Raw genomic sequence first — 21403 nt, 5'->3', positions numbered from 1 at the left:
AGTGGGTAGGCACTGAGTTCTGAAAGCCAGATTTCTCTAAACCTATATATTGTTAAATCAAAAACAATAAACAACAAACAGGCACGCACGACCGATTTCAAATAAATTCCTCCCTTTCTTTCTTTCTTTCTCTCTCACTCACTCACTCACTCACTCACTCACTCACTCACTCACTCACTCACACACACACACACACAGACGGGACGTATATGAAATGTCACGACGGTGACTTCAGGTTTGCCCGTAGCCTACTGTAGTTTGGTCTAAATGATTAAACATCGCATCCATCGACTTAACGGACCCGTCCCTCACACCGAGGGCCGAAAAAACGTAAGGCAACAAGTCAAACCTTTGCCGATTCAAACTACCGGTACTACTTCTATTCAACTTAAAAATAAAAGACAGCATTCATCATTATGTAGGACTACAGCATAACTGATGGCAACTCCACTCCATAAACGTTATCTTAATAGATAAAGTACCAGTAGCATATGCCCCATGGACCTGTCCAGCATCAGAATGTAACCATTTGCCATCACATTGCAGAGCTTAGGTTTGTCCGTCAGTAACAATGAAAACACAACTGCTCAATTGAATATAAAATGCAGAATGGATTGCACTCGGTATCAATTCATCCAACTTTATTATTAAATAAACCCCAAAAAAGTTTCTGACTCACCAATCTGACTCCCTGGCTGTAGAAATAAGCAAGACGATAGTAATCCAGTGACAGTCTGACTGACAGCACAGCTAGCTAGCATCCTTCCGTTCATGTAGGCTACCTGTCCGTTTGAAATGCTCGAACATTGTTTGTCCCTGTTGCTGCTGTACACCGTCCAAGGCTGGCGCAGGCCTTTCTCTTGCTATTCATTCTGTTCCTTTTTAAATTATAATCCAATTTGTTAAAATTCCTCCAGTCTGAAATATCTGCGGGCACGGCAGCTGCAATGTTGACTTAAAAATCCGCGGGGGTAATGCGACGTGAATGAGCATAGCCAACGTAATGACGTTGGCCTAAGCTGCGTAAATGTCTAGTAATATCTCGATTTTAATTGGTCCATGAATGATATGTAATGTAAAGGCTTATGTGGCATACCATTTACGTAAAAAAGGCACAAAGAATTATGCTTATTTGCGTACATGTTAAATAATACAGAATCAAGTTTTTCCCCTTGCCGTCCACAATGAATAGGCGCAAAGGCACTGATTCTTTGCCGTACACAATGAATGGGAAACAGCAAAGGCACAATATTTTTTTGGCATAACTTACTAACTGCCACGTTTCGAATCAAAACGTCTACACTTTTTTAAAGTAATCGCGGATTACATGTAAAGATCGAAATAATTAACAGTAACAGTAATAATACAAATATAAGTTTATTAAATAAAAAAAATATTTTATTTTATTTTATTTTTATTTTTTTGCACACGGCGCCAGGGCCTACCCTGACCGCACGTAACTGTAAACAACATCGTCAGTATCCATGTGCCGCGACACAAGCTGCTGTTAGTGTCCGCTACATTAACAGTCATTAGTGGGCATAGAGGATGGTAATCCCTACAGTTTACACTTCACAACGGGACACTTAAAGTCACTCGCCATTGTCTCTCTGCTGCTGATTGAAATGCATCAGTCTTCTCTGGTGTGCAAACTAGCGGAGACTTCGGAGCATGTTTTCTCTGGTGTGCAAACTAGTGTGTGTGTGTGTGTGAGAGAGAGAGAGAGAGAGAGAGAGAGAGAGAGAGAGAGAGAGAGAGAGAGAGAGAGAGAGAGAGAGAGAGAGAGAGAGAGACCTTGACGCTGTGTTTTAATACGGCTGGACGCACTCCATGTCCGGCTTAAAAAGTGGGGGGGACAAAATGAGTCTTGACGAAAAGTGGGGGGTACATGTACCCCCCATACCCCCCGTAATCGACGTCTATGGCCTTGACAGTTATGTCTCCAACTCAAATGTGTACATACCTATATTTCAGGATGTTGTGCATCCCTGGCAATAAAAACTTTGGGTCTGAAATAGACTGTTTAAGAAATATAGCTTTCGGAAAAAAAGTTGTCTTGTGGCACAACTTGCCCCCGGTGTGGTGTAAGTTGTGCCACAAGAGAGAATACCATGGGGTAAATTGTGCCAAAGATATATATCTCATAAACTGTAATGCAAGACAAATTCATAAGACAATTACTTATTTAAGGTTTATTTAAAGTAAATAAAGTAAATATTTTACAAAGATTGAAGGTACATTTTCTTAAACAAGGCTTAGCAGATCTAGGTGGTTTTACCTGCAAAGCTCACAATGATAAAGTCACCATCATCATCTTTCTGGCCATCTGAACTCTTGTCAGTGGTGTCGTTAAGTGGTATGGAGATGTCAGTCTCTTCTGAGCTACTGTAGACTTTTTGGTGACCGGCGTATACAGTCATGCCACTGGCACCACTCTCAGAAATGTACTTTGCACTAGTTGCTGGTGGAACCAACTGCCACCTGACAAATGTGATTCCCCCTCCATTTCTGCCTTTAAATCAAGGCTCAAAACCCATTTGTACACCCTGGCTTTTCGTCCCCATTAACTATCTTACCTCTGCACTACTATCTTTGTTTATATGTGGATGTATGGGCTTTATGTCTTTTATTTTTGTTATTGTTATTTTACCTTCATTGTTTACCTACTGAATGCACTATGTACAGCACTTTGGACAGTGCAAACTGTCATGAATGCGCTTTTATAAATACATTTTACTTACTTACTTATAACTCACCTAGGCCCTTCGGCACAAATAACCCCAACCCCAGAATTTTGGATAATAAGCATGATGCAGCAGTTTAGGGCTGACATCGGGCTAACTGTATAGACTCAAAGTGTAGCATACTAAAGCACTAAACCATGTGTCAAATGTTTTCAAACTTGTCTATAATTGTTCAGACACAATAATCAAAAAACCTTTATCATGGAAATTTTACTTTGAAAGGCAAAAAACTGTTTTTTGAGCTTAAATGTGCTTATATCTTATTCCTTGTGTCTCCCTTCTTTACAGGATGAGTCAAATGGATGGCTCTTCTTACTTCTTAAATATGTGGTCACATTTCCAATTTCTTCCACGGTTTTCTAGAAACAAGGGGTGGCACAACTTCCCCACCGGCACAACTTAGGCCACTCTCCCCTACATTTATTTTATTGTGATTTCATGTGATAGACCAACACAAAGTGGCCCATAATTGTGAAGTGGAATGAAAATGAAACATGGTTTTCAATTTTTTTTATAAATAAAAAACTGAAAAGTGTGGCGTGCAAAAGTATTCAGCCCCCGAGTCAATTACAACTGCAAGTCTTTGGGGGTATGTCTTTACCAGCTTTTCACATATACAGACTGACATTTTTGCCCATTCTTCTTTGAAAAATAGCTCAAGCTTTGGCTCCATGGGTATGAATACTTTTGCAAGGCACTGTACATACACACACACACAAAATATGGCATTGTGTTATGTTTTGTGGAAATCAGGCAGGATTACAGTCAAACTGAAAGGAGTGACAGATGAAATATATGACCATGGAATATGACAGGAAATCTGTCTGATTAGTTTTGTTCCTATAGTTAATCATTTCGATACGTTCTCTCTCCGAAACATTTATTATTTTCAAATTGTTAAACTGTGCATTCTGCAATTTGTCAATTTTGTAGAATGAACAGTTGATTTTTTTAAATGTTTTTGTAAACAAAAGCTTCTGTTCTAGGTCTTCAAATTACAACTACTTCAATTGTAAATCAATCTGAGAATAAATTTCTCATTCATATTTGTTTCTATAAAACATCACTAAATAGACCAGTGAACAATGTCCATTTTAATTCCTAAGTTGCATTTTTGACTGAAAAGCTTCTGACATAAACATATAGTGAGAAAAAAAAATATTAGAGTATTATAGGCTATTTCTGTGGCTAATGTGCAATGTTGCATGTAGTGAAATATTAAATATTCCTTATTGTAAAATGGTGGACAGACCATGTTGTATGCTATTTTTTTGATCATTAATAGCTTTGCCCTTCAGACAAACCCGTATTCATAACCAGACACAGATTTGCAGATGTCGGAGTCAATATCATGGTCCATTTTATTCATGTTTACTTGCTGTTTGTTGTGATTCATGCGCAATTATACTTTTAGAAAAAGTTGAAAAATCCATCCCTGCGTGAATTCTTTGACAAAGAGAATGTAAACTTGACAGATTCAATATTGTTTGTAACAATTCATAACAATTATTATCACAAAGTGCAGCTCTGTAGAGGCTTTGCATAGAAATTGCATACATTTGAAACCAATCACAAATATAAAAGAGATCTGACAGTGAAACTCAGACATATCTCTACAAAAGCAGCACGGAGATGAGACTTGCTTCATTAAGTGAATGGTTGTATCCAAAAGTGTTTCTTATTGCTTTGCTTTTAAATAAAAATAAAAATAAAAATAAACAGCACACAATATTCAAACATATCTAAACCCAAGAAAAAAGATTCAGATGAAATCAAAACTGAAGATAGTGTGCATATTGTGATTTAAATGTCACTTAAGTGTCAACTCAAGTGTTTGTACAATGGCATTCATTCATACCAAGTGTCATCACTTAAGAAGTTAACTATTCAGGTAAAAAAAGCAAAACTCCCTGGCAATAAGAGTTAATAGGCACTTTGAAAGTACAGTAGCTCATTAGCCGACAGTCATTAATGTACTTTAACTGAAGGGCATTGTAATGCATTCTTAGATCCTGGATGAAGAAAGCTGGTTTGTAGTTTCCCTTACACAGAATGTAAGAGAGATGGTAGTTTCTTTCTTTTTGTTTTCAAAAAACATACATTTAGAACCTTCAATCATTCCTGAGTTTTGCACAAAGTGCCAAAACTTTGTTATAAAAAGAAACTGTCTTTTTCAAGGCCAGTCACTAGTACTACTGCTTTAACTCCTTCCTGCACTGTCAAAGTGCAAACATAGTGTTTTTGTCGTTGTAGTTTAGTTTTTTGCCATTAGATTTGAAATATTGCACAACAACTGAAACATTTTTTAACTGGCCATGATTTAGTAAATTTCCCAAATCTTTACTAGTTATTCATAAACAACTTTTTGTAGATAAAATGTATCATCTGACAACACACTTCTCTTTTTTAAAAGTAGCAGCCTATTTGGGAAAAATTAGGCCAAAATAAAACTGGTAAAAATTACAGAAAGAAATAACAAATTACACATTTCTCAAACTGAGAAACCTAATAAGACTAAAATAATAAGATAACTAAATAAAAGTACACATGCTATTTGGTTTATATTTTAAAAGAAAAAACATGCTAACATTTGCATAAACCTTTTCTCTCTCTGCTTCTTTCCAAAAGCCTCCATCATCTTGTTGACAACACTTCACTTAGGCTCCAGTTAGACAGGAGCCTTCCTCGAAACATTTACACCATTGACTTAAATAATACAGATAACATTTTCAAAACACAAAATACTTGGGTAAAACAAGTTGTGGGAAGAAAAGAGGAAGAAAAGGCCAAATTACTTCGAAACAGTCGTTGAATTGCCATCTCTCCAGTCTCCCTTTAGCTACTACAATGACATCATTGTGATGTCTTTGTGATATCATGCAGAGGCCTCTGCGGTAGTGTGCATCCAGCTTCAAGGAAAGTCGCTTCCGTCATAGATTATGGGCTTCTCCATGGTCAGATTGTAGAATACTTTTTTGGAGATAAACCTGTTGGAAGAAGGTTTAAGATCAAAGGACTGCTAATCTCATTATATGAATTGATACACTGAAGCACAATATGAAGCTGGTTTATAGGCCAAGCTCACGCACATGCGCACACACACACACGCAAACACAAACCCGCACGCTGGCTTCAGACGCGTCTGCTGATCCACTCCCGTAGTGTATTTTATGATGCAACGCGTTAATTTGAAGAAAATGACTTTGGACCTGAGTGAATATTAACCAAACATCTGCATAATACAGATGTTGTGTTTTGATTACAGCAAAGCTCACTGAACATTGATTTTGTACATTGAGGTGTAGCCTATGTTTAACTCTCATTAGTAGTCATCGCAGAGAACTATTAATTTCTGTAAAATACTCAAAGCCTAATGCACGCACGTGCATGCACACGCACACACACGCATGCACACACAGACACAGACAGACACACACAGACACACACACACACACACACACACACACACACACACACACACACACACACACACACACACACACACACTGACAGGATAAGATGGAGATAGAAAATAAAGAGTTGAAGCATTGCTGTAATTCACGAGCTCCTCCGCTGAGAGGAAGAGGTGATCTCATGCTGCCTCATACCGAGAGAAGGAGTTGTCAAAGATGAATGTGTAGAGGCCGGGGTGTCGCACTTTCAGTTGTCCCTGAATCGTCTCTTTGTGGGAATTGCAGCGAGTCAGAGGAATGAGGACCTGAGAAAAGAACAGAAACATTGGGCAGAAGTGAAAGGTGAAAGATTTCCAGCCAACGACACCACCCAAGCCTGGTGCAACTTTAATACTCTACAGTAGTCTTATCTTTATGTTACTGATGGACAGCAAGAATACAGTCATCGTATAAGCTGCTGTGTTTTTTTCCTCAGTCAGTACAAGTTGAGGGGGTGGGATTTGTCGATGGTTGGGGCAATGTGGTCAATGTCTAACAATTGAAAAGGAATCCCTTGAGCCTTACAACGTTCTCCAATATTGAATAGGCATTGCCATTGGCATGTGAAATTCCTGTGGCGGAAGCAAGATGACTCAACGGTGGCTACTCTTTATTGCCTTTTTTTGCTGTATACAGTAGGTGTATGGGTTGCCAGGGGGTTCTTGGGTCTCACAAACACATACACATACAAAATGCACAAACAACGAGCGTATACAGTATCTACCTTTGACTGTTCCACCTGAGTGTCGGGGGAATCCCTGTACACCACGCTGAAGGAGATGCTCTTTGGCTCTGAGGAGAACACCCAGCCGATGGTTGGCCCGCAGTCACCCACGGCCACAGTGATCACACTGTAACAGCTGGACTTGACAAAGAGTTCCCTGGAGCTGTCGCCAAACTGTGAAATATCATCAGTGCTGAGAGCAACCGCCACCCTGCAACAACAACCCAGCGAATGTCAAAGAGTTATACTCATACATGGACGCACACACACACACACACACACACACACACACACACACATACAGACACACACAGACACACACACACACACGCTAACACGTTAAGTAGAGCCTATGTCAAAACTCACGTGATTTCTCCTGATTTGAGAAGGTTGATTTCTGAATCCTGAACAGTGGGAACGTGCTCCTCTGGGTCATCGGGGGTCAAATCTCCAGTGCCTCTACAAAAAAAAATCAGACACAGGACACACACAGAACAAGTCATGTGTCTTGAATGTAGTTCATTCTCCAGTTGCCTAAGGCTTCATCACAGTAAAAGCTTTTCTTTGCTATAATGAATCGACTACAGAGAGTATCCTGGTCTAGCCGATGTAGGTAAAGCTATCTTTCAGAAGGTTTCGGTCATAGACGTGCACCATGACTCGTGCATATTCAAAGATCGTACTAGTGTTTGTAAGATTTATCCCATTTACTTAATTTCAAATGCATTAGGGCCAGGACACACCAGTACGACTACCCGAAAATGGAGACTGCCGATTCAGGGAGCTCCAGTTTTCCCGTCGCGGCCGAAAAAGTGCAAAGAACACACCAAACCGACTGCTGACTTTCCGTACGCTCTGCGCTTGCGCGGGACGTAATGTCTCCATGACAGCAGGCGGCGCTAATCTGTATTGTGGTCCGAAAAAATACGGAAGCCGGAAATGATGGGACGGCTCTCTAGACCATAAACATAGATAGAAATACGTATTTATATTTATGGACCATAAAGAGCACCATTTTTAGCAGAGAGTGTCGAGCATGGTGTCGAGCAGTCAACAAGGGTTGATGCATGTGAGTACTCGCTGAACGAAACAAACAAACACATTAAAACGATGGCTAACTGTTGTTAGCTGTTTGTGCTACCCGCCTCATTTCCGGGCTTCACTGATTCGCTAGCCCTCCACAAATCAAATTGCTCCAACTGAAAGACTGCCCGACGACATCTACGACGACCGATTTCACGGCACACACCACAGATTCGTGTCCCCGCCCCCTTCCGACTCTACGACGGCGATTATCGGGCCGGTGTGTCCTGGCCTTTAGGCTCTAAGATGATATCAATGAATCTCTAAACACAATCTAATGAATCTAACACAAGGTAATTTAATGTGATGGTCATCTTCCTTCCACATGAATTATGCTACAGCCTCTCACCACTACCGGTTCCCCTTTATTCGTACCCTGAGGCTGATCTGTTTTTGAAAGGTCAGTAAACAGGCAGAATTGACACATTGTTCCTTCTTTCCACCTTTGAAAGTGCTGAGGTAAACAAAAGAAACATGAAGCTTAATTGCTGGGCTTCTTTATAAAAAACAAAAATATTTGAAACATTTAGAAATTCCAAATGAAACCATTGTACAGTATATATATATATTTGTTTTAAACAATCCTCCAACCATCCTATATAGAGGGTGTGGGATTGATTTTTTTCTTTGTGATATGCACTGACTAGCCGACATGACACCAGCACAGTTCTTGACTGACTGTCCCTCTTATTTGTCCCCAGAGAAATATAACACTCACATATCAAGTGCTCCTGGAGGCTGTCTGTCGTGCTCTCCATCCAGGGAGCCTGCTGTGGTCTGGGAGGTGGTGTCACTGTCATAGACGCCGTTCACTTCCTCTTCTGTGATGATGTCGAAAACCCCATCCTCAGATCTGTTGCTGGGGTCTGAAACTGGGAGGAACAAGAATGCAGGAATTGTTGCTCACTTCTGAATACACAGTATATAAAAAACAAACTGCTGTATAGGCAAATCAATTCTTAAAATTCCTGTTTGCTTATTAGCCATTAGCTTATGAGGCTATCCTTTCTTTAATTGAAAAGCAAAAACAGCTTCTTCACAGAATGGAAATGTCACCCACTTCCCCTTATTGTGTGTTCAATGGAGAACTCCCTGGAAATAGTTTCTGTCTTTTGTTCCTCATTGTACCAAATTAAATCTTTTAACTTCTGCTTCCCAGTTAGCATACAGTAAAAGAAGCCAAAGTGACAGAAGACAGTAAAAAAAACAAAAAAACAACACATTTGAACAAAGGTGTACGTGTCTCAAGTTAGCAGGTATCAGTTAGCATGTGATTTTGTTAGCATGCAGCTGGCCTCATTACCTGTTACCCTGGGAGTGGGTTTGTATGGGGCTGGTTCAGGGGGAGGCTGAGGTCCAGCACCCGGTGGAGGAGGCTGAGCATCTGAAGGACTCAGCTCGGCCTCTGTGAACCTCTCCACCACCGCACTATGCTGAGTGTAACAGTCCCTGCAGCAGCGCTCCTTCTTCCCACTGTGCTTGGTCATCGCAAAGTTGTTGCTGCAGTAGTAGCAGAAGATGCGACCGCAAAGCCTAAAAAATGATATATGTAAGAAAAAAATTAATTGGTCTTCATCCATTATAGACGGAATATTTTGTAACCAATATATATTTCTGGGCTCATGAGTTATGACAAAAGGGGCAAAGGTGTCAGGTGATAATGTATGAAAATCTATCAATGAAAGGAGTGTCAGTGTAAAGGAGGCCCCAGTGCCCACTCAAACGCCCACCTGCAATGATGTCTGCGCAGCCACCAGGTGAACTGGCCCTGGCAGCCGAGGCAGTGCGTGGCCTCTTTATCCATCAACCACCAGCACTCTTCTGCCCGCAGTTTCTGCTCAAACTCCAAAGCGTCTGACTTCTGCCATAGAGCGTCTTTGTCCCTGATGTAATGCACAAAAAAGAGAAACACATGGAAGTTTAGTGTCACTTCATGCCGTCCTATGTTTTTTTCTCAGTCCCTTTGGTACATTTCTCAAAATTCCACATTATTTAGTCACTTGTGCACATCATGAAAGCAATTTCTCATTCTTTTGAACAAATCGCAAAATGCTATGGAACATTTAAGCCAAGGTTTATGTACAATCATATGTTCCTTTTCAAATGCTTATGTCCTGTTAAACAAAATGTATTTTACTAGCATCTGCTGAACAGTCTCACCCATTCAGACATTTGTTCATTGCTTAAGTCATTACATGCAAATTGGTTCAACATGTCATTCTGATGGGTGGCACTTACCTTACTGAATACAACTTAACTTATTTTTAGAAATGTGTTGTTTTGGGGGTTAAAACATATAATGCTAAATGTTTCAATTCATTTTATTCAACTACACTTTAATGTAACGTGTATTGGAGACTGGCGCTGAATAACTTAGCTGCAGTTACAATAAAGATCAATGAATAAAAACTTAAGAACAGAGATCAATAAAGAAATCAATAAGATAAACGTCAATAAATAGAGAAGAATAAAAAAAATAACAACATTTCAGATACAAGTGCATATCAATGAGAGCCACACACATAGACGAGAAACGCTATTGCACAACGGAATGGATCAGATAAAACTCTCTGTGCTTGTCCATGTACAGCCTGCTCATATATGGGCTGCAGGGAGAGGCTTCCAGTCCTCCCCATCGCCTTCATGGAAGACTGTACAAGACGAGCAAGTTGAGATCTTAACTTCACAGAGAGATTACCATACTATGCTGATATGCCATACCTGATAAAAAAGAATCTATTATTTTCTGATTCACACCAAACACTCTGAGTCTACGTAAACGAGAACACGACCTGAGCATTCAAAGTGAACAGGTTATACCTGGATAACCAAGATAGCTGAAGGAAGGAATCCACCTGGTTAATCTTTTCACCATGAATACACAATGGATAGTCTGATACCCCACTGGCCGACGGTCAAACACAATCTCTTCGGTTTACTTTACATTTATAATAAGGTGTTGGGCATAATACTCCTGAACAAATATTTGCACATGGTTAAAAAATTAGTAGGGGTCTGTGTGCTGATACGACTACGCTGAGGATGGCAGTGTCATCAGACAATTTAAAAATAAAATTTCCAAAGTGGCTGTGGGTGCAATAATTTGTGTAGAAAGTAAAAAAAAAGACTGGTGAGCTGACACTGCCTTGATGTGCGCCTGTACTGATTGGTTTGGAGTCAGAGAGTTGTTAACCCTGACCTTCTGGGTTTTATTTCTTAAAAAGGAATAAAACCACTTAAAAATAAAAGGATATACATTCATCTAATTCATTCTCTTGATCAGCACATGAGGCTGACAAGGTTTAAAAACAGTTTTGGAGGCAAATGCAAGCCCATACTTCACCAACCCAGTGATGACATCTGTGGTTTGTATGGTATTCACTTTTAACTAATTTAGCATTGGACTGAACTGTCATGTGTTCTATACTTGACAATAGAAGTGGCTTTATTGCATAATAATGCAAAAGGAGAAAACACTTAAATTGTGTGGTTGGGCACATCCCAAAGGATTTAATTGAATCAGTAGTGCATTAGTGTTTTTCTTACCGAGTATGAAAGCTTTTGAGACAACATTAGTTCTACAATGCAGTGAGTGAATGATGCACAATAATCTGCTGTTCCTTTGGCAGGCCTGTTCTCAGTTAATCATGTCAGCGTTGAAAGAAGCCTTTGCCCCCTGATGCTGCTCCGCACGTCCTAATATTCCCTGTGGCAGAAACAGATGCCATATACCTTAGAAGCTCGATGAGCCGCTCTTCCAGAATGGTCTTGGTTCTGTTGAGGTCATCGATCTCTGCACTCATCTTCAGGTGCTGGTTTTGTCTGTCAGCCTCTGTTGTGTCGAGATTCTGCCTCAATTCCTGGCAGGCCTTTTGCACAGCCGAGCGTTCTTCCTCAGCACTGAAAAGAGCATGTGCGCAGGAGAGTGACTAGGTAGCTCTTTGCATCAAAAGATGAAATGCAAAAAGTATCAGGGGTCGTAAACGCACCTTGTTACTGCACCTCTCAGCTGCTGAATCTCACTCTCGCTCTCACGGATGGCCGTTTCTGTCTTTGTGATGTGGGCATCTTTCTCGCCACTGAGCTGCAAATACTGCTCATTCACAGCCTTTATGAAACATTGTAAGAGCACATTTAAAAATGGCCATCAGGAACAGCATTTTGTTCTCCATAGATATATAAAAAAAATTGTATTTGTTCTTCAATTGGGCTCAGTTCTACTTATGTAATGTTAATCATTTTAAGGAAACAAATTGATTTTAGTTTGTATCTCGCACTAGGGGGACATATACGTAGAAACAGACCATTCAGTGGAATACAATAACAGCATTTGGAGCGATCAAGCCTCGATTAAATCATCACAAAAACAATCAAATCCAATTATATAGATCTATAAACTCAGAGACAAGAAACATGATCATAAAGCATTTCTATTGAGCTATTGAGGAGAAAACTACAGTGATTTTAAATATATTCTACCTCCTGCAAACAAAGGAAACTGCTCAAGCAATCAAGGTAACTCATTATAAAAAAAAAACAGAGGACAGGAAGCCTGTATTCCGTATAATATTCTTCTGCTAACGAGTACTTAAACAATCTGCCTTTTATCATGTCCCATGTGGTGTGTATAGCTTCCTTTTCTGAAATTACATAACACATGATGATGATGATGATGATGATGATAATGATGATGGTGATGGTATATTATTAGATAAACCTTTCCCCTGTACTCTCCAGAGATTAAAGAAAACATTATACCACCATCATGGATCTACCTATCATGTAACAAGGAATCACTCTATATGATATTTAAAGACACATACCTCTAGTTCAGACCCTTTGGCCTGCAAGGTGGACACATTCTTCAGCGCCCCTTTCAGCTCGGCTTTCACCTTGTCCAGCTGCTCATTCACACTCTGTAATATAAGAGCAACACAGTAGAAGGGAATGAAATGGAGTCTAGAGCACATTGATGCGTTCAGCTAAATGCTAATATGATTACAATAAAACGTTCACATGCTGATCAGATATAAAGTTTATCTTGTTCACCTACTTAATAACACTCAAACATGTGCTCATTAGCACTAAACACAAAGCACAGCTAAGTCAGAAAGAATTTCATTAGTTTTGCAGGCATTTGATCTTAAACCAAAGTAGTGGACACATTTAAACTTTGGCCTGATGATGGCACTAGATGAAAAGTCAGAGAATCACCAAAGTTATTATAATGAATCCTGAGAGGACTGTATGTATTACAATCTAGTAGTTGCTTGAGACACTGCACACTGAACCACCAATGCCAACCTGGTGGTGGCGCTAAAGGAAAAGTCAGGGAATAATCCTTGAAGGAACGGCCATCCGACTCCTAAGTGCCACTGCCCACCCTCCCCCTCTGACCTGTCTCCCCACTCAGTGAGCTATGGTCTGTCGTTACCTGTAACACTTGAACTTTTGCACTTTGGCACTTCTTTATGTATTATATTATTAATTATTTACTTTTTTTGCATTATGATGTCTTGTCTTGTCTTGCACCTGTCTTGTTGTAAACTGTGCTCCACTGTACCAAATCAAATTCCTTACATGTTTGACATGTCATGGCAATAAAGTCTTCTGATTCTGATTCTGAATGCATTTTCAAAATCTAACAGCAATCCATCGCATAGTTATAGTTATATCGATATTTCAGTCTGGACCAAAATTATGGATTGACACTCCAAGTATGTTGGGTAAGCCAACTCCACCTCCTTCTGCTAGCTTGAGTAAGCCTGGCAAAGCTAAAAGCAGTAGCAGTTGCTAGGTGCAAGTTCATCGTAGCATGTTACGATTGCAGTAAGAGCGTGACCGTGATCCAACCCAATTGCAGGAGGTTAACCATAACGCAATGGATTATGGGCTGCCTGTATTGGGCGATTGTTGAGATGTACACAGGTCAACAGTTGTAAAGTGAGTGGGAGAGGACTGAGACTGGCTTGGACTTTTGCACAAGTCCAATGTTTGCTTAACATCTGGGCTGAATAAATTCCACAAAAATAATGACGTTATGTAGTAATTTGAGAACAACTGGAGGAGAAGGGAGAACAGTGTTTCCTGAAACACATTTCCTGCATATGAGTGGGTGTCAACTTGTGTGTTTGTATTGTCAAGTGCCTGACCAATAAGAAAAAAACTTCCATAAGTACTTTTTTGGGCCTGCTACTTCGTACACGGCCCTCAGCAAATAATTGAATTTTTATTTTTATTTTGTCTGCCTAATTTTGTGCAGTGTGAAACCAAACTAGACTAAATAGAAAATTAAGAAAGTATCAATTTCATTCTGATTCAGACCAGCCAAGTGGAATCTATTACTGAAAGCGTGCAAACAGGTTCTTACTGACTCACTTTCATCTGGACCTGATGATTCATGCTCTCAGAACTCAGTTGGAACTTGACGGCCTTAGCCTCCTCTCGGCTAGAGTCCTCGACGCTCTGCATTTTTCTCTGGGACGTCTTCAGCTGCTCCTGGAGCTCTGAGATAGTGTCTGGGAGTTTCTCCTTCCGTGTCAGCTCCTCTCTCAGCTTGGCGTTCTCCAGCCGTAGTTCTGCCATGCTCTCTTCTAGTCGCTCAGCCTCTTTCTCAAGCTCTCCAATCCTGGCACCGTCCCCTTCCAAGTGCTCCACGGCCTCCTCGTTTTCTGCACTAAGCTTGCAGATGGTTATCCCCATCTCTGCCATCTCCGTGTTGGCCCTATGTAGCCCCTCCCGTGTCTCATTGTTCTCCAAGCCCAGCCGCTCATTCTCTGCCTTGAGAGCCGAAAGCTCTTCGCGGATGGCGGCCGCGGAGATGGCCAATTCGGCGTGGGCGGCTACCTCTCTGTCGCGCTGCACAATCAGCGCCTCCTCTTTGTTTTTGTAGTCCATTAGCTCTGTGGCATGCCCGTGATTCAGGGCTTCGTTCTGGACTTTAAGGTTCTCGGTCAAGCTCCTGAGCTCATCTCTTTGGGCCTCCGTCACCTCCAGCTGCGCTTGCGATTTAAGCTTCCCTTCCTCTGACCTCTGCGCCTGCACCCTCAGGTCCAGGATCTCCGCCTGAAGCCTGGACACGTCTTTCACACTCACCTCCAACTGGCCCTCCACCAACGTCAGTTTGCCCGTCACCTCCTGGCTCTCCTTTGCCTGGGCCGTGCTCCTCTCCCGCTGAGATTTCTTCATGGCCTTCTTCTCGGAGGTAATCCTTTCGATCGTCTCTGTCTGTTTGGCGCAGGCTGCTTCGGCATCGGCCTTGGAGATCTCAAGCTCCTTCTCCCTGGCCTGCGTGGCTTTCAACGTGGACTGCAGCTCAACCATGTCCTTCTCCTTACGCCCCAGCTGGTCCTCTTTGGCTTGTAGCTGTTCTCGGAGGCTCGCTTCGTTCTTGCGTGAAGCTCCAAGGCTCCTCTCCAACTCTCCTATCTGCCCGTGGACACCCTTCAGGTCGCCTTGCATGCGGTTCAGAGCCGCTTTCACGTTGGCCTGCTCATTTCGCAAACTCTGGTTCTCCTGCTCAAGGCGATTGGACGCAGCCTCCGAGAGCTTGGCGGCCATGGCGGCTTGCTGCAGGCTCTCGTCCAGCTTGCGGTTTTCCTCACGCAGACGCTTGTCTTTCTCATCCACCGTCAGCTTGGTGTCGTCCAGCTGGTCGCGAATCTGTTTCTCTGAAGCCCTGAGAGCGGCTAATTCGGCTTCGAGCGCGTTCCTGTTGTCGGCCATCTCCTTCTTCAGCTCCTCGTTTCTCTTCCCCGTGGTCAGCAGTTTCTCATTGAGTTCCATTAGATTGGTGCACTGCGTCTTATAGTCCTCCACCTTGCTGGCTTGTTCCTTGACGTTACCCTCCAGCTCGGCGAGGTTAGTGGTCAGTGTGTCCCTCTCCGCAGTCAGGTTTTGGGTCTTGGCTTCTAGCTGTTGTAGTGTCTCGCAACCGGAGGTCAACTCTGCCTCTTTCCTCTTTAGCTGCTCCTTAAGGGCAGTCACTTCTGTTCCCATCGACTTTAAGACGCCAGCATTTTTCTTCAGCGTTTCATCTTTCTCTTGCTGCGCCCTCCTCTTCACCTCCTCTGCCTCTTCCTCCTTCTCCTCTAGAGACCTTTGGAAGTCCTGCAGCTGCCTTTGGAGGTTGCTCGACTCCTTCTCTCGCACCGTCAAGGCCCCATGCAGCTTCTCCAGGGCGGCGCACTGGTCCACCACTTTCGCCTCCAACTCGGCCTTCTCCTCAGACGCGGATGTCATCAACGCCCCCAGTTTTGTTTCGCTGTCCTTCGCGGCTGCCTCCTTGACTCTCAGCTCCTCCTTTAGCCTCTCTGCTTGTCTCTTCTTCTCCTCCAACTCAGCCACAGCTTCAATCTTCCCTTTCTCCGCCTCTTTCAACCTGTCCAGCAACTCGTGTATCTTTTGAGCCGAATCGTAGTAACTGGCCGCCTGCTGGCCCTTCTCGTTCACGACCCCGTCCAACTTGGACAGGAGATCCACATTCTTTCTCTCGGCGGCCGACAGCCTTTCCTGGAGCAGTTGTTGTTCGGCGTCCCTGGCTTTTTCCCCAGTCCTGAGTGCTTCCACCTCTCTGGACAGGGCCTCCTCTCTCCCTTGCAGAGCCTTGAATTCTCCCTGTAAGCCCAGCTGCTTCTCTTGGGCATCGAGGGACACATCAAGCTGCCTCTGGAGCTCCACAACCACCGTCCTGAGCTCAGCAGCCTCCTCGCCCAGCAGCTGCACCTTGTCCAGGAGGCCTCGCTGCTTCAGCTCCGACTGGTCCAGCTCCAGGCGAAGCTCGTCCACTGCGCTGCCGTCTTCTGTGCAGGCAGGCAGAGACTCGTTAAGGTCATTGAGCAGACCCTGGCCATAGTCAGGACTAGAGGGGAACTCTAGGGGCGCGTGCTAGGTGTTTTTAAGGGTTTCCAGCAGGAGATGGGAAGGAAAGAGAGAATAAAGTGATGAACTTCATTTAATCTTTTTTTTTCTTTTTTTTCTTTTATTCTGATAAAATGACAGGATGTGATTTGAGAAGTACTACAAGTACCTGGGAGTAGGAACTGGCCAAACTGCTTATACTAGAACTACGACTGGGTGCTTTCCACATGTGGCCAGGTGAGTTTGCACTTCCCAGTGTCCTCCTGTTGATCAGCAAAGAAATTGGACACTGTAAACATTGGTAAATGCACGCATCTTGATGAGACAAACAAAGGTTCCAAAGGAATGGTTGTACTCAGAAGGAAAACAATTATCTAATAATTTCTTGATGTTTATTTAGATATCTGATCGACACATTCTGTAGTTTTTACATCCTTGCAATGTTTTCATGATTCTTCTTGTTTGTTACCTGGCGAACGTGGGCCAGGAGGCATCCAGGTCATGACCTCTGGAAGCCACATCAAACTGAAGCTCATTGAGTTCATACAGGTGATTGACTATGTCCACACTAAGGTGGGGCTTCAAGAAGGGGCTTCTTGCATAGTACCAGTCACTGCAGGAGGAGAGATTAGAGAATAGAAAACAGTAGAACACAGTAGAATTACAAGAAACAACAAAAGTGGCAACCAAAAAAAAAAAATGTAACCAGTTACTTCTTACTATTAAGACTACTCTCTGAGTGGTCCCAATGTAACATAAATTGAACATGATGTAAAACACCAAACCATAATAATAACATTTGGTTGTCAAAAGGCACATAAGGAAATTAAATATACATCTGTCACCAAACATGCCCTGCTTATTTCTGGTAAAGGACTTCCATTGTCTCTACTCAACTCTACCAAAACAAACACCATTCTATTCTTTAAATCACTTTACTTGCACTTCAAAAAAACTTTTTTATTAAACCTTTATTTATACAGGTCATCTCATTAAGACATACAGTCCCCTTCTCAAGAGAGACCTGTTAGACAACAACAGTACAACGTAAAGTTACAGACAGGACATTTAGTTCAGAGTCATATTATCTGCATGAGAAAAATGTAATACATATAACTTTCCCTTGTGCTTTGACAGAGTTACCTGGTGACTCTCTGGTTCATCAGACACTGCTGTAGGGTGTCAGCCAATCGCTGATGTACAAGGGAGTATCGGATAAATGCTCGTCCCTTCCCCAGAGATGTCTTCAGCTGTTAAAGCAAAAGAAGATGTTGTTTGAACTAGTGTTTACTTGCCATATGTCAAAGAATACAAACTTATTGACAATTCAATTCTTAATGTAAATTAATATTTAAATCTCAACCACAACATAACTGTTCAAGGCAATGCTATAAACATTCATTTAAGAGCTATTTTAAATGCAACACTAATTTGTAATTTTTTCTACCATCTACATAAGGCATACTAGATAATTCTGGGGAATGTTTGTTGACAAATCACTCAAGACACTCAAAATCAGTGAATATCTCCTCACAATCTGCTACCTGACCCTGTTATGGGCGGAGATATACAAAGATTTTGTCAACATTCTCCAGAATTACCTAGTATGCCTTTAAATAAGAATAATTAAACAATATGTCGCTAATATGTTACAGTTTAAGGATGTAATAACAGATTTCTTGGATGTGCTTTGGGTGTCATGTGTTAGAAACACTGATTTCTAAACAGTAAAATATTTTTTTTGTTACGATAATATTAATAATCACTATTTTACCAGTGTTATATTATTTGTGTCATTGTAAACAACAACTAAAGCAACAACAACAAATAAATCGTCATACCTCAGTGATGGATTTGACAAAGCGGATCCCATCATTGGCTCCTTTGATTTTAGCTAGGCAATCAGTGAAGTAATCCCAATAATCCTTCCTTGTACCAAGAAATGTGGTCTTCTCCTTCTGGTCAAACTGAAGGATGAATATATTTATAGATACAGAAACATACAAAAAATTAGTTTTAGCAAAACATGAGAACGAAAAGAAGCAGCAATCTGAAGAGTTGTTTCCCAAAGCTTCCATCCATATTGGAACAAATAATATGTTTTAATCATCAGATATTTAAAGTTCCCAATTTTTTTCAAAGGTGCAGATATCACATATTTATATAATCATTACTTTTCATTTCTTTCACATCTAACTTGAGCTGGCATGACAAAAAAAAAAAAAAGAAAAGCAAAATCCCACCTGGAGCAGGTACTCCAGTTTGTAGGAAAATTTGTGCAGGCTGGTACTATCATCTGTGATTGGCTCCCCACTCTCCCTGTACTCCTTTGCAAGCTCTGCAACTGCCTCTGAAATTCAGATTTAATAACAGGGTTATTACAAACAGGTGGCATGTGGATTTCTGAAAACATATCTAAAATGCAAAAGACGTGCTTAAAAATATTTTTCAGGCAAAGATTGAAAGGAACGGCTTGTTTTCACTAAAATAATGTATTAGGGCAGGGAAGACGCAGAAAAGCAGACAACTAAAAAAGAAGAAAATTGTTTCATAATTTTTTAAATAACCTTAAGTCAAACGGAGATCAAAATAAATGCCAAATGATATTGCTGTAATAGTTTCACCTTTTGGTTACACACTCACACACAAACAGCCCTAATGATGAGTCTTTTTCTTTCTTTTTCTAATTCCACCCTCTCCAAGCACAGCCAGTCTGTAAATCAACCCACTTGCCTCGTATCCAACGCAAAAACTGGAAGGACACCTGTAACGGGTGCACTCTCAGTAAGTGCTCTCTGTCTTGCTGCATGCCGACAGAGGCTTCCACCGCACCCTTACCACAGGGACATGAGGTCAGATGCACGTTTGTTCCAAAATGATTTGATGACCAGAAGAGGTCAGGAAGTTTCAAGCGTAAAGGCCTGTACTTAGATTTAACAATGAGACTAAGGCCATTACATCATGACAAAACCTTTCTGACTTGTCTTTCTCCTCTGTTCAGTCGCACCGTGTCAGCCAATAACGTCCCGCAGCCAATCTATTCACATGCACGAACAGACACACACGAACAGACACACAAAGCTGGCGTACCATGCAGATCTCTGATAATCCTCTGGAGTTGGCTCTCCCCGACCGTGGGCCCAGTAGCCATGGCCCCACCGCTGTCTCCCTGGCAACCAGGGGTCACAGGGTCACATCCAGTCTGCTGAATCAGAGAATCAAAAGCAGTCAGGAACAAAAGATGGGCATGAATGCTCCAACATACTCTATTATCTCCACACATTTGCACGCTTGATACGCACAAGAGCACATTAATGAGAGTTCTTGCCTAATTCTGTGCAGATAACATAGCTTAGACCTGAAAGTACGTCTGAAAGAATTACAATGGTCGGTCACATATGCAACATGATCCAATACTTTATAATCAGTTAAATAATATGTATGATAAATTAAATTTGCACTTTACACATCTTTCCACTACTTATGTGAGGAGGGTAACATTCACACTGAGGGAGTATCTATTGCAGTTTTTTTGTGTAGGTGCCAATGGTACTACTTGAGTAAGCTATGTGCTACGGAAGTAAACAAAGGTTACAATACACAACACAGTAAGTTGCATGACGTCAATAACTGTATTATAAGTGGTTTATAATGTGGCAAATGAGAACACAGCCACAGCCTATATTTGAGCACATACGCAGGCGTACTGTCGTAACGTCAGCTATAGCTTTATGTTTTAGTTTGACGTCAGATTTACTAAGTAGGTTAACCTGAATAGGCATTGATACCATCAAGAACAGTCACTTAATGTTTAACCTACTAACTATCGGGTCTATTACTATTACTTTTACAATCTTACTTCTGGAACATCGACAAACAACAGACAAGAGAAGACAGCTGGCAGCTCTAGCGTTCCTTTAGTTGCTTTTGTATGTTATATTTAGCTGTGACACAGTGGTCTCCCCTGACAGACATTTTGAAAACGACCGTGACATCACCGGGAAACGATAACTTTGATAATCTCAAATGTTTCTAGATAGTTGCAGGTGAAGTAATAGGAAAAGAAAAACAACTTTGACATACTTTTAGAGATATGACTCAATTCCATAACAACAAACCCAGACGATTTATGAGAGCACACAAACTTGCTGAAAGTCTGGCGGTTGACGATGTGCCATCCAATGACAAACAGTCACGTCGCCCTCGCACCTATGAGTAAGGGTTTGGTAGGCGGGACCTAGAAACTGTCTGGTTCGGTTGTTGTAGCAGAGTAAACAGAGGTGTCATGTGACCAATGACGCTTATAAATGGCTCTTCGTTTTTTGACAGCAGGAAATTATGAAACAGGGAAAAAAAGACAGCAGGAAATTAAGATAATAAATTCAGATTGTATTGTAAGGAAGGGTATGACAGACTTTGATAAGCTTATAAAGTATAGGATATGGAATGAATGACAGTAAAATAGCCTGACATTTGATTTGATTACACCCGTATTAGGCCTTTTATTCAATGTAAGTGAAGTTTAATTTCTTAAAGGGATA

General features: G+C 41.5%; 1 protein-coding gene across 2 annotated transcripts; it reads right to left on the bottom strand.

Moving 5' to 3' along the window:
• Positions 1 to 3422: 3422 nt before the first annotated feature.
• fyco1a (FYVE and coiled-coil domain autophagy adaptor 1a) lies at positions 3423 to 21036 on the bottom strand. Of its 2 annotated transcripts, none has more exons than XM_080033123.1 (18): positions 20946 to 21036; positions 19953 to 20067; positions 19106 to 19212; positions 18704 to 18829; positions 18006 to 18112; positions 17332 to 17475; positions 17032 to 17125; positions 14382 to 16889; positions 12827 to 12919; positions 11993 to 12111; positions 11736 to 11903; positions 9734 to 9886; positions 9307 to 9536; positions 8722 to 8875; positions 7287 to 7379; positions 6921 to 7131; positions 6353 to 6462; positions 3423 to 5731 (listed from the first exon to the last, which is right to left on the bottom strand). In XM_080033123.1, the coding sequence occupies exons 2-18, from the start codon at positions 20011 to 20013 to the stop codon at positions 5656 to 5658; spliced, it is 4554 nt and encodes a 1517-aa protein (XP_079889249.1). In that variant the 5' UTR covers positions 20014 to 20067; positions 20946 to 21036; the 3' UTR covers positions 3423 to 5655. The 2 variants fall into 2 exon arrangements, with proteins under 2 accessions (XP_079889249.1, XP_079889250.1); XM_080033124.1 differs by having other exon boundaries at positions 19953 to 20064; positions 20946 to 20991.
• Positions 21037 to 21403: the final 367 nt, after the last annotated feature.

Source organism: Ammodytes marinus (assembly GCF_949987685.1).
Source record: "Ammodytes marinus genome assembly, chromosome: 8".
Lineage (NCBI taxonomy): Eukaryota > Metazoa > Chordata > Actinopteri > Uranoscopiformes > Ammodytidae > Ammodytes > Ammodytes marinus.
The sequence above is the reverse complement of the archived record's forward strand: the minus strand, read 5'-3'. Positions and strand labels throughout refer to the sequence as shown.